Source organism: Aspergillus heteromorphus, assembly GCF_003184545.1.
Source record: "Aspergillus heteromorphus CBS 117.55 chromosome Unknown BO70scaffold_7, whole genome shotgun sequence".
Taxonomy (NCBI): domain Eukaryota; kingdom Fungi; phylum Ascomycota; class Eurotiomycetes; order Eurotiales; family Aspergillaceae; genus Aspergillus; species Aspergillus heteromorphus.
The window spans coordinates 442,644-457,949 of NW_020290412.1; the positions used below are offsets into that span (position 1 = coordinate 442,644).

General features: G+C 54.9%; 6 protein-coding genes across 6 annotated transcripts; 4 read left to right on the forward strand and 2 right to left on the reverse strand.

Annotated features, from left to right (window-relative positions):
• Positions 1-368: 368 nt before the first annotated feature.
• On the forward strand, positions 369-2,692 carry BO70DRAFT_333218 (putative C6 transcription factor; the record flags this gene model as incomplete). The annotated part of the gene is given in 6 exon segments (XM_025540966.1): positions 369-713; positions 774-1,358; positions 1,405-1,556; positions 1,602-1,775; positions 1,822-2,163; positions 2,179-2,692. 6 exon segments carry the CDS (start codon positions 588-590, stop codon positions 2,690-2,692), a joined length of 1,893 nt encoding a protein of 630 aa, XP_025401006.1. The 5' UTR covers positions 369-587.
• Positions 2,693-3,296: 604 nt separating this feature from the next.
• Positions 3,297-5,114, forward strand: BO70DRAFT_360496 (uncharacterized protein). Its single transcript, XM_025542790.1, has 8 exons — positions 3,297-3,393; positions 3,445-3,497; positions 3,566-3,588; positions 3,642-3,781; positions 3,864-4,144; positions 4,216-4,494; positions 4,669-4,779; positions 4,835-5,114. The coding sequence occupies exons 1-8, from the start codon at positions 3,360-3,362 to the stop codon at positions 5,042-5,044; spliced, it is 1,131 nt and encodes a 376-aa protein (XP_025401007.1). The 5' UTR covers positions 3,297-3,359; the 3' UTR covers positions 5,045-5,114.
• A 1,160-nt stretch (positions 5,115-6,274) lies between these two features.
• Positions 6,275-8,987, reverse strand: BO70DRAFT_422474 (ferric reductase family protein; the record flags this gene model as incomplete). Its single annotated transcript, XM_025547565.1, has 6 exons — positions 6,275-7,433; positions 7,486-7,607; positions 7,655-7,707; positions 7,752-7,984; positions 8,035-8,417; positions 8,466-8,987. The coding sequence occupies 6 exons, from the start codon at positions 8,985-8,987 to the stop codon at positions 6,380-6,382; spliced, it is 2,367 nt and encodes a 788-aa protein (XP_025401008.1). The 3' UTR covers positions 6,275-6,379.
• An 891-nt stretch (positions 8,988-9,878) lies between these two features.
• Positions 9,879-10,881, forward strand: BO70DRAFT_422478 (uncharacterized protein; the record flags this gene model as incomplete). The annotated part of the gene is made up of 1 exon (XM_025547566.1): positions 9,879-10,881. A coding segment is annotated over one exon (684 nt), but the record flags the coding sequence as incomplete, so codon positions are not given.
• A 387-nt stretch (positions 10,882-11,268) lies between these two features.
• Positions 11,269-12,921, reverse strand: BO70DRAFT_369835 (MFS transporter; the record flags this gene model as incomplete). Its single annotated transcript, XM_025544706.1, has 5 exons — positions 11,269-11,561; positions 11,625-11,986; positions 12,038-12,245; positions 12,294-12,623; positions 12,672-12,921. 5 exons carry the CDS (start codon positions 12,919-12,921, stop codon positions 11,269-11,271), a joined length of 1,443 nt encoding a protein of 480 aa, XP_025401010.1.
• A 334-nt stretch (positions 12,922-13,255) lies between these two features.
• Positions 13,256-15,225, forward strand: BO70DRAFT_386079 (Zn(II)2Cys6 transcription factor; the record flags this gene model as incomplete). Its single annotated transcript, XM_025545790.1, has 5 exons — positions 13,256-13,662; positions 13,705-14,180; positions 14,231-14,599; positions 14,687-15,015; positions 15,098-15,225. Exons 1-5 carry the CDS (start codon positions 13,393-13,395, stop codon positions 15,223-15,225), a joined length of 1,572 nt encoding a protein of 523 aa, XP_025401011.1. The 5' UTR covers positions 13,256-13,392.
• Positions 15,226-15,306: the final 81 nt, after the last annotated feature.

A 15,306-nucleotide genomic window follows, 5' to 3' on the forward strand; every position in this document is an offset into this window, starting at 1 on the left:
AGGAGGAGTGGACTAGATACTCTGTACGGAGTAGACTCCGTAGAGAAGAGAGGCGAGGGACTCGGAAAGTGTCCGACTAAGATAACCTCAGGCATGACTCGCCATGGGACATCGGCCGACCATCACTGCGCAGTGCCTGAGGCGGCGGCCAATCAGGGCGGCGTGTGGCAATCCCGGGCGGGGAAGCCGCCTGCAGTCCCGGCAGCCAATGGCGGCATGGCCAAGGGGCAGGCGGTGGGGCAGGCAGTCACGGGCTGGCGATCGAGGTCAGGAAGTGGCTTCCATCCACTCACCATGCGCCATCTTCCTCCTTTCTCCTCGCCCGAACTCCAAAGTCTCCAAAGTACGCCCGCCTACCCAAGTAAGTAGTTCTGCCCGCCAGATACTAGTAAGTATCTACCGACCCGACCGAGACCACTTCCCTCCTCCCTCCCACTTCCCACCTTCCCTGTCCGCCGTCCTAGGCCCGATGCTTCACCTGCTAGTTTTTCCACCCCCTGTCTTCGCTCCTCTCTCCTCTCTCCCTCTTCTCTTCTCGCCCCGACCCGCCCCTCCCTCCCTCGGTCCCTCCACCATGGACGAACGCCATGTCCGAAACTAAGTCGCGCCCTCTGGCCCCCGCCCCGCCGGGTGCCAACGCCGCCCTCGATGCCCAACAGCGCAGGAAGAACGTCGGTACCGCCTGTGCCACTTGCAAGGCGCGAAAGCTCAAGGTATCTAAGTACTGCCCGGTTGCAGACCTGGAGGCTGAGAGAGAGACTGACCTCCAATAGTGCACAGGTTCCGTCCCCTGCGCCAACTGTGTCAAGAGCAAAGTCGAATGCACCCTCGACCGCAGCGCCGACAAACGCCGCCGCGGCGCCCTGAAACGCAAAATCGATCAGCTCGCGGACCAGGAGGACCTCCTCGTCCGCCTGGTCGGGGTCCTCCGCGAGAGTGGCAACCGTCGCGCTGCTCCCCTCATCAGCCTCATCCGCAGCGAAGCCTCCCTCGACGAGATCCGCTACTACATCAACCACCAGCTGCCCCGGCTGGAGCTGGCCCAGACGCCGGAACTGGTGGAAGTATGCCAGGAGGTGCAACAGCTCCAGCCGTCCGAGTCGCGCCTGATGCGTCGGATCCTCGATGCCAAGCGGCTCTCCGACATGCCCCCGTTCCAGGTCCCCGCCCGCCCTTGGACTAACGTCGTCTCCGATAACGATTTCGTCTCGCATCTGATATCGCTGTGGTTCACCTGGTCGCACCCCTTCCGAAACTGGATAGATAAGGATCTGTTTGTGCGGGACATGCGGGCGGGATCGTTGGACGGGCAGTTCTGCTCCCCATTCCTGGTGAACATTATCCTGGCGGATGCTTGTGTAGGTTTATTCCCGCCGCGTGGCTGGGCTTGGCTGACGGCATCAGGCATACTCCGATTATCCCGAGGCGTACGCGATCGCCGGGGATCTGGCCTCGAAAGGAGTCCGCTTCTACGACGAGGCCAAAGAGCTCCTGCACAAGGAGGAAGGGCGGATTACGCTTCCGACCGTCCAGGGGTTAGGCGTTTTGTGGGCATGGTATGCGTGTTCTCCAAGATGCAGAGGTCTTGACTGACTGTCCAGTGCCTCCATGACCGGTCGCGACCGACAAGGCTGGATCCATCGAGCTCAGCTGGCGTACACGATCCAGGAACTTTCGCAGAAGAATTCAGTCCTTGCATCCGCCGCCGATGAGGACACGCTCCGCATGGTTCGAGCCACCAACCGTACTGTCTGGGGCCTCTTCAACGTCTCCACGTAGGATCTCACGAGTCCCCTCACGGAGCACAACTAACCCTGGCAGGATGCACGCGTTGACCGACAAGAATCGCCCGCTGATACGACCCCCACAACGACATAGTCTCCCGCCCGTCAACCACGAACCGGGCCACGATGATTGGCGGCCGTATCCAGACGCGACCGAGGGAACCGAGGGGCACACGGTCTGTCTTGCCAACGCGCTGTCTGCTCTCAGTCTGATTGCCTACGATGTGGCCATAACATTCCACGAAGCTCCGCAGCGACCGCAGATGGAGACAGAAAGCCGGGTGGCGGAGCTCCACGAGCGTCTTCGTCTCTGCTCCAATCGCTGGCCGACATGTTTGAAGGGGAACAGCATTGAAGCACCCCATATTCTCTGTCTACAGTAGGTTATCATCAGCCCCTTGCCGGACTGCGCTAACCAAACCAGCATGTACTATCACTCGATCATCATGACGATGTACGAGCATCTCAAGCATCCATCGCCCAACCCCCATTCAAGTCAACAAATCACATCGCCCCACCAGGTCCGCGAGATGTGTTTCTCGTCGGCGCGGAATATCGCCCAACTGATGCGCATCCACCGCTCGTGCTGGGGGGTGGACCGGATGCCGGTGAGCAACATCCAGTGCATCACGGGGGGTTTGTTCACGCTGCTGGACGATCTGGAAGAGCCCCGCAATCGCGAGGCGTTCATCACGCTCAGCATCGCGGCCAAGTCCTTTTCACGGCGGTGGGAGTCGAGCCGGGTGGTGTTGCAGTCTTTGCGGACGACGGCCCGCCAGAGGGGGGTTGTGCTACCGAGTGAGACGGACTCGCTGTTCACCACGCTGTCCCTGTTTGTTCCCCCACCGACGGTGGAAACGCGGGACAGCGTAGATTTGCTAGATGAAAGCGACGAGGCATTTGTCTAGTCCAACTGCGATGGAAGGATTTGGACGCACCATGCCAGGTGCGGGTGGTCGGAGTTGTCGAATATTCATGAGGGCACTGCCCCCCTCCGTGAGATAGGATAGACGTTGTACCCTCTGCAGCAGAGGCTGAGCGACCAGGGTGTAGCCCGCCTGGTGCCACTTCCTGAGTACGTGCGACCACCACTGCAACGGGACTACATAGACACCATAATGAATGACACGACGGTGATGCGCGTCGCCTTGCGATGATTTCTCCCCCTTTCTAGACTGCCCAGAACTGCAGCGGAAGGACTCCGTAGTCGAATGAATTGATGCAGGTGCTGCCTGTGGCTGTGAGGGCTGGCCCCGGGACACCTGGGACGATTGGCTATAACGATCCGAGAGTCGAACAGGGCACGGAGAATATGCGACCACCAGGATCGCATTGCCTCACGACACGACACAATTGGGCATCGTGGACCGACGACACACTAAGCGCCGGCCGGCGGCTAGCAAGAGCGCCAACATCCAGCCTCGCGAGTTTGCGAGTTTGCTGGTGGGTCGGGCTATAAATCTGTGCGGTGGCCGCTGTCAGCCTAGATAGATAAGTGTCCGATGCAGCCCCTCCCCGTGACGGACGATGGGGCGGATGGAGAAGCTGCCGACTAGCTCGACGTGCGAAATAATGATGGTCGACGGCATGACAGTTTATGAGGAAGCCGGTGCGTGGGCGAGGCGAGGGCCAGATGACGGCTGACGGCTGACAGACTCAGGCACCGACCGGTGGCTCGAGCGGCAAGCGGGTGTGTCCGAGCTGCCTCTTCAGGTATCTCCCTCCTACTTCTTCTACTTCTACTCCTACTCTACTCCTTCTGACGGTGTTGACCCCCACAGAACCCAATTCACTCCACTCTCATGTACGTCGCCCATCCACCATCCCTCCCAGCAGAGCCTGACTAACGGCTCACAGATTCTCCAAAGCCGACGCCCTCAAGGACCATCTGCACCACCTCTTTCCCGAGCCTTTCTGGCCCGTCATCTGCAAGGACCTGAACGGGTCCTTCTACTGCGACGATGTCCTCGACGACGAGTACAACCTTGTCAAGCACGGTACGTCTCGCGCCCCCTCCCCCCGTCCTTGCCCCAGAGCGAAACCCAACACCGTCAATTCCAATCCTAACGAGGCAGTCAGTATCTTGGTCGTGCTTCAAAATCAAGCGCGTTCGCGAGCCCCATCAGTACGAATGGGTGCAGACCACCGTCTTCGTAACCTGGTACCCCAACACCCAGAGACAGGTCATCTACATCATCGACCTCCCCCTTGAAGACAAAGAATTCCTTCAACTCCTCCCCCCGGCAAAATCACGCAACCGCAACCCCTATGTCTGGCACACAGCCTTCGCGGGCGCCATTATCGAACTCTACGATCGATCGATCTGGGGGCTGCGCGATCTGGTCCGCACAACTGAAAAGGTAAACTGATATTCCTCCCTCTGTTCATCTACCTGCCACCAGATACCTAAGAAACAAAACAAAATCACCAGGCCCGAGTCAACACCACCAATCTAACCCCCGACTTCTTCCCCCACCTCCATGACATCGCTCGTCACATCTTCCACTCCAATGAGACCCTCGAAATTGCCGAACATACCCTGCAGAGTCTGGTTACCGAACAGGCCCGCTCGCGCGATCTCTATCCCACGCTCGACCGTGGCACATGGCTACAGAATGAGCGCCAGCTGCTGTTCCGTGCAAAGGAGCTGCATTCGCTAAAGACGAGGAGTCGGTCGTTAGCGGAGAGGTTGCACAACGAGATTAATTTGGTCTTTATTTCCTTTCTTATTTGGTTCCTTGTTCTTTACTTGCTTTTCACCTCTTTCCCTCCTTCTCACTTCCTCTCTCCACCTCTACCTCTGCCATCCCCATCCCATGTTCTGCTATGCGATAACTCACACATCTCTGTCCATCTCATCCCACAAGCTAATCAAAATCCACAGGGATTCAACCTCGTCTCGCAACGCTTCGGCGGCGACGCCAAATCCGACAGTGCGATGATGAAGACCGTCGCCATCGTCAGTATGGTATATCTGCCGGGGACGTTTGTATCGGTATGGTTGATTCGTGCCTAACGTTCATTGCTGCTTTCCCGTACTGACCATGCAGGGCCTCTTCGGAACCAATTTCTTCGACTACAGCAACGGGAAGGAGGTCATGACGTCGTCTTTTTGGATCTACTGGGCCATCACGATCCCGTTGACCCTCGCCACGATGCTGGCGTGGGCGTGCTGGCATTATTACCCGTGGCGGAAGACGGTACCGGCGGAGGAGAGAAAGCGCGCGGAGACGTTTACTCCGGAGGGAGGGGGTGTGTAGTTATAGTTATGCGGGGAGTTGTGCAGTTGATACGTTTCATTTCAGGTTTATATAGATGCAGTTACGAGTGATGTCTCAATGAGCTATGATTGATTGGTTGATTGGTTGATTGATTGATTGATGGATGGATTTATCATTGCAGTAACCCCGATTGCAGGACTTCACATTGCCTCTTTCCCTAACTATCCCCGACAGCACGTGGACCACAACTGCTATATAATACACACCCGTACCTTGGAAAAGACTTGCTCGAACGAATGTAAAAGTCTCGCCGCACTATCTTCCCACAATGCCGTCTGGACATTTAGCATTCATTGGCCCTAGTAGCTTCGTCTTCCGCCGCCCGCACCAAGCAGGTCAAGCTTGACAGCTGGGAGGATATCTTCCGCTACTTTATCGAGCCAACTAGATCAACCCATATCCCGATCAAACCGATCATTCGGTCCTGCAAGTATCGTATTAGTACCCAACCCTATTTCTTTTCTCTCATCGTTTGAGGACTTGTCTGGCTCGCAGAGCGCAGACATCAAGGTAAGCGAAAAGTCCAGTTGCGTCTCTGGGTGAGACTATGGACATATGGGCGGAGGTGGTGGGTCGAGGGATTGTCCGCGGGGTATGGGGTGGGGGGGGGGGGGGTATCAGATCGGACGGTATTTCCGTTGGGAATAGGAGAAGGATCATTGTCGAGCTAGTGTAAAGTAGCTGGTCAAGGTAGAAGATCAGTATTCGGGAGTGGGAAGTCAGGAAGGAGTGAATTGGGGGTGGGGGTGGTGGTGGAGGATAGAGAGGAGATGTGTCTCCTTGGGATGGTTGGGGTAGAATGGATTACTATGCAGGAAAGTTGTGAAGACCTACTACCTGTGTGTGCTGTGCATGCACGGTGGGATCGCTCTTGCCATTCCTAATATAAGTAAGTACCTTACCACTGTGCCTTCGGAAAGAGAAACACGCACCCACAAAGTGTTCCGCCCTCTTCCCGTCCATCGACATCTTCTGCATGCACCATTCCAAGTCAGCCTCGTACTTATTACTTCCTCACCTAGTAGTATCCTTGCAGGTTTTAGTATAGTTCCATTCTCCTCTCAACAACACCTTGAAAGATGACGAGTGTATCATGTTTCCACTTTGGGAAAGGGGGTGTTGTTGAGACACCCTAGACCCCCTAACTAGTATATATCATGATTGCCACAACGTGTGTGGCTTGCTTTACATCAGCAATCTATTGCGGAGTTTAACTAGTCGTATAACTTGACCAACAACGCAATTCACAAGAAAGATATGATTGCTGAAAATGCCCTTGAAGAGAGAAGAAATGCAAAGCTGTTTAGCTGCTTGTCACCAAGAAAACGCCTCCTCAAAATACTCAACATCCTTCCAACCGCCGCGGCGCATCGCCTCATACACGGCAAACCGACAATCATCCGCCATCCGTGCCGGCCCGGAAGCCAGCACTGCCAGATTCGTACAGCTCGTCCGCGCATCCCGGGCTTCCGATGCAATGATTTCCCCCACGTCAGGTCGACCGGAATGAAAGCGCCGATTCGAGCGAAACAGACCTGTCTGGTTCTCAACGCCGACCTCGAGATCACCATCACCGGAGAGACTGTCGCGTTCGAGATCGACAGTAACAGTATCGCCGGTCAACGCAGACCCAGTCCAAAAGAAATCGGCCACGAGAGCATCACTGCGCCAGACATGATCGAGCCTGTCATCGTCGAAGACATCCGAAAAGATTCTCGCCTGACGGCAAGACCATATGAGATGGATTCTCGTTGTTCGGGTCGTGCGGCCTGTGCGCTGTTCGGCTGTGCGGGAGACGTGGTCTAGAATGTATGGGAGAATAGCTGCGATGCCGGTTCCACCGGCAATCAGGAGGATGGAGTTGAAGGTGTGGAGCGGGGCAGGATGGCCGTACGGACCTTCCAGGAGGAGTTTGGGGTGGATGGTATTGGCTTGTTTGGACGAGCGGCAGCGGTTGCGGAGGGATTTAGTCCATCCGTCGTAGGGCCGGATGTAGAAGAGTAGTTTCATTTTCTCATTCGGGCGAAGGATATCTCTTTCCTCGTCTTTCTTGGAGACAGGGAGATAAGCGCCTAGGGCGAAGGGATGGTTCTCCCACCCTCGGAAGGATATTGGTTGGTAGAGGAAGTAATGCTGGCCGGGTTTGGGGGTGGGTCGTGATGAGGTTGTTGTCAGTTCGAGTTTGATGAGATTGCTGGCCTCGCAGTACTCTACCGTAGAGTGGGGCGTCGTGATAGAGTGCTTCCTGATGTGGATGTCAAGGTTGCAGTAGGCAATTCGGCTTAAACGGAGCATGCGATCGGACGCCCAGATGGCGACAACAGTCCATAGATATGCGTTCCATTTTAGCCCGTCGGGCTTGGTGTGTCTGTCCTAATTAGCTTGATGGTGCAGCCTGAAAATGGTAGGTCGATACGTACTGGAAAAGGGCAACGAGTATGACGATGCCAAGGGCGATGTGGATGGTTAGGAATGCCTCGTACCATTTGCGACGGAGCCATGTTGTCGATTGGACTATCATCGCAGATATGGCAATGGTCGCCTGCAGAATGTTAGAACGATCCAGTTGGTGGACACTGTCAAGCTCACCACTACCCCCATATACCATGGCTTGTGGGTCCATGCGATTTGATATGCGTTCTCTGTACGTATCAGCATCCGACGCCTGACGAGACAGTAAACATACCATAGTAAGCAACAATGATGCTGTAGTTGACAGAGTGGACGACGGAGAGAATCGCGCACGCCCACGCAATATTGCGGTGGAAGACGCTGAAGGACTGCTGGCTAAAGTTCGTCGCCCACAGAAAAACGTTGTTTCGACCGCTGAAGAGCCACAGGAATGGTAGGCAGGCATATGCCAGAACCCCGGTGCGATCGGAAGAGTAGTGCCAGTTTTGTTGGGGCAGACTCGATGCGCTGTCGCTTAGATCAGGAACAGTGCGCGGAAATGGCCTTATTGCTCATACCTGGTGTCTCCATCAAAGTCCACACACGCTAGGACAATGCAAAGTGTCCAGAAGCCGCAGATGATAAGAAGGTCTAGTCGGGTTGGAATCGTATACCAGTACAGTAGTTGTTGGTGATTTGGTAAAAGCGGAGTAAAGCTTGCAGGCATGACGATGTATGTTCGTAGGGCATGCAGGGCGGAGGAGACCATACTCAAGCTTCGCTTCGGACACAAGCCTCCCTCGATAACATCAGTACCCGAATATCTGGCTGTTACTTGCCGCTGTCTCGACCAGACACTCGATATCTTGGCTATGGTACCGAGGAGAAGGACAACTCCCCAGTATCCCATGAGTCCCCAGCCAAAGCGGATAGCTTGGTCCAGGCTTTTCTCGTGGAACACCTGATATCAAATTAGCTTACCCAGGACATCGAGGGAATTGGAACACACACAGGTCTTGTAGGCTCGCTCGTAGTATGTCTCGCTCAGCAGGACTGGGGAGTCTATGGTTCCCGTCGACATGGTATTGTTGGTGTCCGGATCGACAACACGCATGGATAAAATGTGTGTGTCCGTCACATTGGCCTCGACCTCGGAAAGGTCCCCTCGGGTAAGGCTGTCCCCGCAGAGCTTTCGCCAATAGGAAGCGCTGGCTACGGGGTTTCCTCCCTCACAGCGTGCTTTGGCACTGGCATACATTGAAGCAACTTTCACCCTGCTATCACAGATATCGATCAAGAGCTTCCCGCTTTCAGAATACCTTCTTTTGTAGAACGTACTTGTGCCATCCTTCCGTCGGTTAGACGCTTCGACAGGCCTACCACCGAGGAACTGATATTGTGAAAGAGATGTGTAGATAGGACAGAGGCAATCCTCGTCGAGACTGCTGACAGCATCGCTAGACCGCCTCTGCTCCCCATATACCGTGAGAATGACCAATGCGGTGGCCAAAAGAACGTTGCCTGGAAGCATTTTGATGTTTAGCTAGAGGCTGGGGAAGGAAAACACCTCAACGGTGGTATAGTTATAGGGCAAAGTCTGAGAACATACCATGGCGACCATCGTTCTCCAAGGTCCCTCATATCTATCCCAAATCCACAACCACCCGGTTCACTCCATAGCATGCCATACCTCCCAGGCAGAGCTCATCTCTGCATGGAGGCCGGTCGCATAGGTGGGGCAGAGACTTAGGGTGAATGCCACTGGACATGATCCGACAGATGACCGCCAGAATCCGGTCCGAGCGACAACAGACAAATGAAATGCGGCCCGGATGTTTCCACACCGGATTTTTCCATGAGGGGGGGAATAGCGAGCAATATGAAAGATACAATTATGGAGCAGGTGCAGCTGGGATCGAAGAACAATCTTCCGCGTTCCAATGGGTATAGCCAAGAGGAATTGACGGATCCGGGGCCGGTGACTTTCACCGTCAGTAGCCAATGTGGATCCGGACCGACAGAATCAAGGACTGTGGATGTCGAAGGATCTGCGGGATGCAAGGAGAACAGGCAGCACTGGCGGACGAATATTGGACTGTGGTGGACACGTGTAGCCTCAGACACGGCTCGGGCTCCGCTCGTTGCGGTGTCGAACAAGGGACCTTGGAGGTTGCTCAATCTGACGAGCACAGGAACAGTGAAATAATCAGCCCTCCAAGACCTGTTCAAGTAGAGAAGACATGGATTGTACAAGGGATTGTATAAAATATGGTTGTTTCATCCCTGGTCCCAGAAGTCAAATCTACCTCAGCCCTAACCGAACTAAGCTTCCCCACAATACACGACATGTGCATCGGCGTCGAATACATTAATAAACCCTGCCAGGAAAAGCACCACTGCAGTAGCGCGCACCAACGGACTCCGGTCTGCATTCACACACGTCATAGATTTCCCGGGCATCTCGTACGCTCATACCTCGCGAGACAACAAACACGCCAGCTTCTCTCCCGGATGCTCCTCCAACATGCGCTTATGCCCCCCCAGAGATCATCCCCTCCTTCTTCCGAATCGACTCCTCCACACTGGGTGTCTCATCTGCATCGCCATTTCCCTGAATCTCCCTCCCCCTCGCCTCCCTCTTCTCGATCGCATCAGCCCACGCCATCTCCAACTCCTCCCCCTCATCACAACTCCCCAGCAAACACACATCCTCCCCCCTGGTCCCAAAATCTCCGACCATCTCTCCATTCACCAACACCCCGGGCACCTCCGCACGCACCAACCGCGGCAACCCCGAGCACGGAGCAACCCTCAGACTTGTCGCCAAAACCAGCATCAAATCGGCACCACGGCCCTCCCCTCCTCCTTCTCAACTGCCTCGGGCAACGCCTCCCCGAAAAACACCACGTCGGGCTTCACCACGCCCCGCACCCCTCCACAGCACAATACGGCACCTCCCCACCCCGCACCTTCCCCCGCATCAGCTCATCCGGATACGGCACCTTGCATGGATAGCACCGCTGGGAGTTCCAGCTCCCGTGCGCCTGCAGGATTCTGTCTTCCGGCACGCCCGCGTCGAGTTCCAGCCCATCGATATTCTGCGTGATGAGGAAAGACAGCAGGTCCTTCTGCGCGAGGAGGGCCAGGAAGACGTGGGTGAGTGTGTGGGGCGGAGATCGCGTAGAATGGCTCCGGCGTGTGCCGGAAGTATCTAGCTGATGTGGAAGATGGCTTCTGGGGAGGGAAGATTCAAGATTCAGCGGGGCTAGTTTGTCGTATAGGCCAGTGCGCGGGGATGGGAAGTCCGGGGTCCCGGCTGCGGTGGAGATGCCGGCGCCCGTGAGAACGACGATGCGGGTCGCTTGGCCGGTTCGGATCCGGTAGGCGATGTCGCGAAGCGTGAGGGTTGGCTGGGAAGGTGAGGGAGGCCATTGTGCTTGAGATGAAGAGGGGGGAAGTGGGAGGAGGGATGTATGCACATCTCAATGTTATAACCAAGTCTATGCTCCGTGTAGGTTCGAAGAACAGAGCCATAGTCCGCCTCCGATGTCTGCTCCACTAAGTGTCCAGGCGAACGGGATGAAATCACTCTTGTCGACCAAACGTAGAACACCGCAAGCTATGCAGCCATCACTCGAATGAAATCAAGTTTAATTAAACCGAATGAGCCCGCTATATGCAAGCGATCGTCAAATGGGTTCTCTCAGGGATTGGGGAACAGGTATCCATCCACAATGAACGATTAACCTTCGATCCAAGATATTCATACCCCAACCAAGTGATGCAGTTTCTATGTTCCAACAGAAAACCAATCAAGTCCGATCGACGGGTGCGAACGCGGACTTTCTCCGGAGTGCAGGACCATACTTCATGAAGATGAGCGGGATCGGCAGAGCCAGACAGGCAATCCCACCCAGTAAGCTGGCAGCTGGCCCGACGCCCAAATTATTGAACATGGGTTTCGCAGCCAACGGAATCCCTGCCGCCAGCAGAGATCTCAGCATGGTATTTGCGGCGATTGCGCTCGCCGCGCACGGTCCGTAAGTGTCGATGAGGTAGTTGAGGCATTGTTGGAAGATGATGTTGAATCCAGCTCCGATGAAACCTGACCGCGAAGGCTGTTAGACAGGAGCATGTTTGGGTGGGCGGGCGGTGTTGTCAGACTTACCCCCCGCAATAGTGGGCAGTATCCAAGGATATCTCGGGGCCGCTGTCCAGCCAAACCAGAAGAATCCCAGCGGGAGGAATACGCCCCCAATGATCGTTGGAGGAAGACGTGCCTCCGGGACGGGCTTGCCGCTGTTCTTGCGCATCGCTTTGGCGTACCATGCCTGGTTTGCGAAGTTAATAGCTAGAGCGCACATGACGCCGATTAGAATTCCCAGGAAGGGCAAAGAGGAGATGACAGGGCTGTATTTGCGCTCGTCTTCGAAGACAATGGGGTAGACTTGGAGGCAGAGGTAGATAAGGCTATATGTGAACGAGGCGTACAAGCAGATGCAGGCCATTATGCTCTCCGTGAGTAACATACTAGGACCCTGTCAGGAATGGGGCTATAGTTGGGGAAGGACGCACACGTACCGCAACGGACGCACAAAATGCTTCGTGGCGGCGTTCTCGATTGTGATACTCGCTCCCTCGTGGGGATGCCAGTATCTCTCATTCCTGGTTTTCTTGCGTGTCTCCTGGGCCTTGCGTTTTAACAGCACCGGGGCATATGTTTCCCGTAGGGCAAAAGTCGCGATGATGGCAATTGCGAATGCGAGAATGGCTTCAATCCACATGAGCCCTAGAAAGGTTAGCATACATATATGTAGGACCCGTGGAACAGACTCACACCGCCAATCCAGCATCGGGTTTGTCACAATCGCAGAGCCAATAATCGGTGCCAGGGTTGGTCCTCCGGTAATGCACATGGCCAGGAATGTCACCGCAGTTCCTCGCTCCTTGGGATTATATAGGTCGCTCAACGCAGCACCCACATTGCTGATGGGGGCCGACCCAAATACCCCGCCAATGAACCGGGTGATAAATATGCTTGCAGCGTTTTTACTCGCCGCTGTCCCGACACTAAAGAGACCTAGACAGAATACTGCGGGGAGCATGCCCAGCCTGCGCCCATAGACCTCACTTACGGGGCCCCAGAGAGCTGGGCCTACCGCCCAGCCTGCCACAGTTAGCTCATAAGCCGCTTTGGGATCGGCGAGGCACAAACCTAGAATGTATAATGAAGTTGCTAGTACTGCGACCTCCTCGCTAACATTGACGTATTCTGCAATGGCGGACTGCCCTGGTGCAAGGATGGAAGACCCCAAAGCTCCGACCAACGCAGTCATGGTCATCTGGAACGTGAGGCATGCCTTGTACCAGCTGCTGAAGTTCTTCGGGTCGTCGGGGTCACCTTTGTCGAAACTGACTATGTAGGCAGGGTCACGGTCGTTGCTGACGCTCGTCTTTTGGGTCATTGTGGGTATATAGTATATGTATATATATAGCTGTAGTAAGCCAAATCGCATAGAAGGAAGAGGGAAGGAATGAAGAACTGCTTTCGCAAAAATAATTAGACCAGCGCAAGAGAAGACGAGCATTATATAGGATTTATCCAAGAAGACTCCGCAAGACCGCAGGGTATAGTACCTGGGCGTGCTCAAAGGGGACTAGTGGCGGCCGCCGGCCCCACCGGCAGGTAATCATCCTGTGATGGCGTCGCCATTCCCCGCTGTCACGATCGCTTCGACAAACATCCACACAACATTCGTTGCAAGCTGCCTAGCGGCGGCCGACGCTTCCCACCAGGTATTTCTGGTGCTTTCAGAATCGGGCCACAAAGTCTCTGTTCAGTGACGTCTTCTTCGCATCAGATACTAGTATCCCCACCTGACACCCAACGCCTGAAGAAAGAAGCTGCCACCGGCTACCCCGAGACAGAAAATTCCATGAAGGTCGTAGAGGATCGAGCGCCGCAGGTGTGCTCCACTTGCAAGATTCGAAAGAAGCGTTGTGACAAAGGTCTGCCGAGCTGTGGCTATTGCGCCAAACGAAACCTCCGATGTCAATATGAGGAATCTCCACCGACAGGGACCGACCGAGACACGACCGGGTTTCCTGAAATAAGTGCAAATGCGATGTTGCTGCAGATGGTCTCCCTTTTCGGACCGTCCCCGGAGAATCTGCCCGTCAGACCCACTGACCGCATCTGTCATCATGTACATCGCATTATACAGCTCGCAGGGATGTCCCCACAAGAGATCAGTGACCGTTATTTCAGAAACTTTCATAAGTGGCTTCCCATCATATCTCCCAGGCTATTCTGCACCGCGATTAGTGCATACAATGACCGTTTAGAGTCTCCGCCTGCGGACCTTTCTGTCCTGTTGCTCGCCATGTGCCTAGTTACGCTCCAGCCGTCAAATGATTCCTCAACGGCCTCAGTTACCCCTCCAGGCCTCCACAGGACTGTGAAAGTGGTTTTTGCCGAAACGCAATCGATGATGTGCACATCCACCCGCTTGCTTCAGGCGAGCGTGTTGATTGCCGCTTACGAATATGCCAATGGGCGACCGGAGGCGGCACATATAACCATGGGAACCTGCACTAGAATTGGGTACGTGGACGGATTACAACACAGCCGCCCACTGCAAACGGACTTGGCGGGGAGTCGATGGTCCAACATGGAGGAAATCGAGAGATATAACCTGTGGTGGGGGATTCTTATTCTGGAAAGGTATATCGTTGTAAACTGCCGATCAAGAACACCACGTTAACGGAAGACAGGCTTGTTCTATGCGAAGTCGAGGGCAACCAGCAACGCCCTGCAACAGAATATCCGTCCCCGGGCGCCTTTTTACCCAGTGATCTATACGATGACGGAGACGACACTTATAATAGATTAACCCTTCAAAACACAAATCTGCGCATGCCCAATATCCACGTGTCAAACCCCAGTAATTTTGGACGCCAGGCAGAAGCCGTATATCTGCTTGACCAGGTTCTGGCCGTGCAACGCCTTCCTCAAGACGATCGATCTAGAATATCGGAGTTTCGACGACTCGACGAGTGCCTCCAAGGGTTCCTCACGATGGTGATGGGCACCGATACGGTCAAAATTGGCCATGGCTGCAGTGGCATTGCCCCTGCTGTAAGGTATGTCGGCTGTTTTCTCCGAACCAACACAGCCGAAGGCAGAAACCTACCAAGCTGAAAAACTCCGATGACTAATGAGCATAACAGAGCACTCTTCCTCATCCACCAGGACATCCTGCGCAATCCGTCTGGTGCCATTGATGTCCAGTGGTTACATTACTCCGAATCAGTCCTGAAGACGGTCGCAACTGTTGTGGTGGACGTTGCGCGACACCACAATGAGCAAATCACATGTAATAATGCCCACGCCGACTTGTTGCCCTTGAATTGCTCCTACAACCTTCATTTGGCCATGAGGTGTGTCCAGGATTGTGTGGAAATCTCCGGACGGACAAGACGCTCTGGTGATCTGGACACACTGGCACAGTTGGATCAAGAATTTTCCAACAGATGGAAGGCGGGGCGACACCAAGAGCGTGCATAATTTTCCTGACTGCAGCGACCAGCAAGCGCCGTTTCCCAGGGTCTGAGCGTTAGGAGAGTTAGTCTAAGCGGCAGCGAAAGCTCGCCAAAATCCCACCGGGTGGAGATGGTCGAATCAGGATCCAGGGACGAGAGGATTCATGCCCGGAGCATCCGGCCGCATGGCCGTATTGGGAGACTTGGTCGGGGCTAGGCGGAACTAGCCGGTGCTAGGGCACGATGTCGCCTTCGTCTGAGTGGTCCCATGCTGGTCCCTGATATTAGCCTATGACTCGGTATGGGGC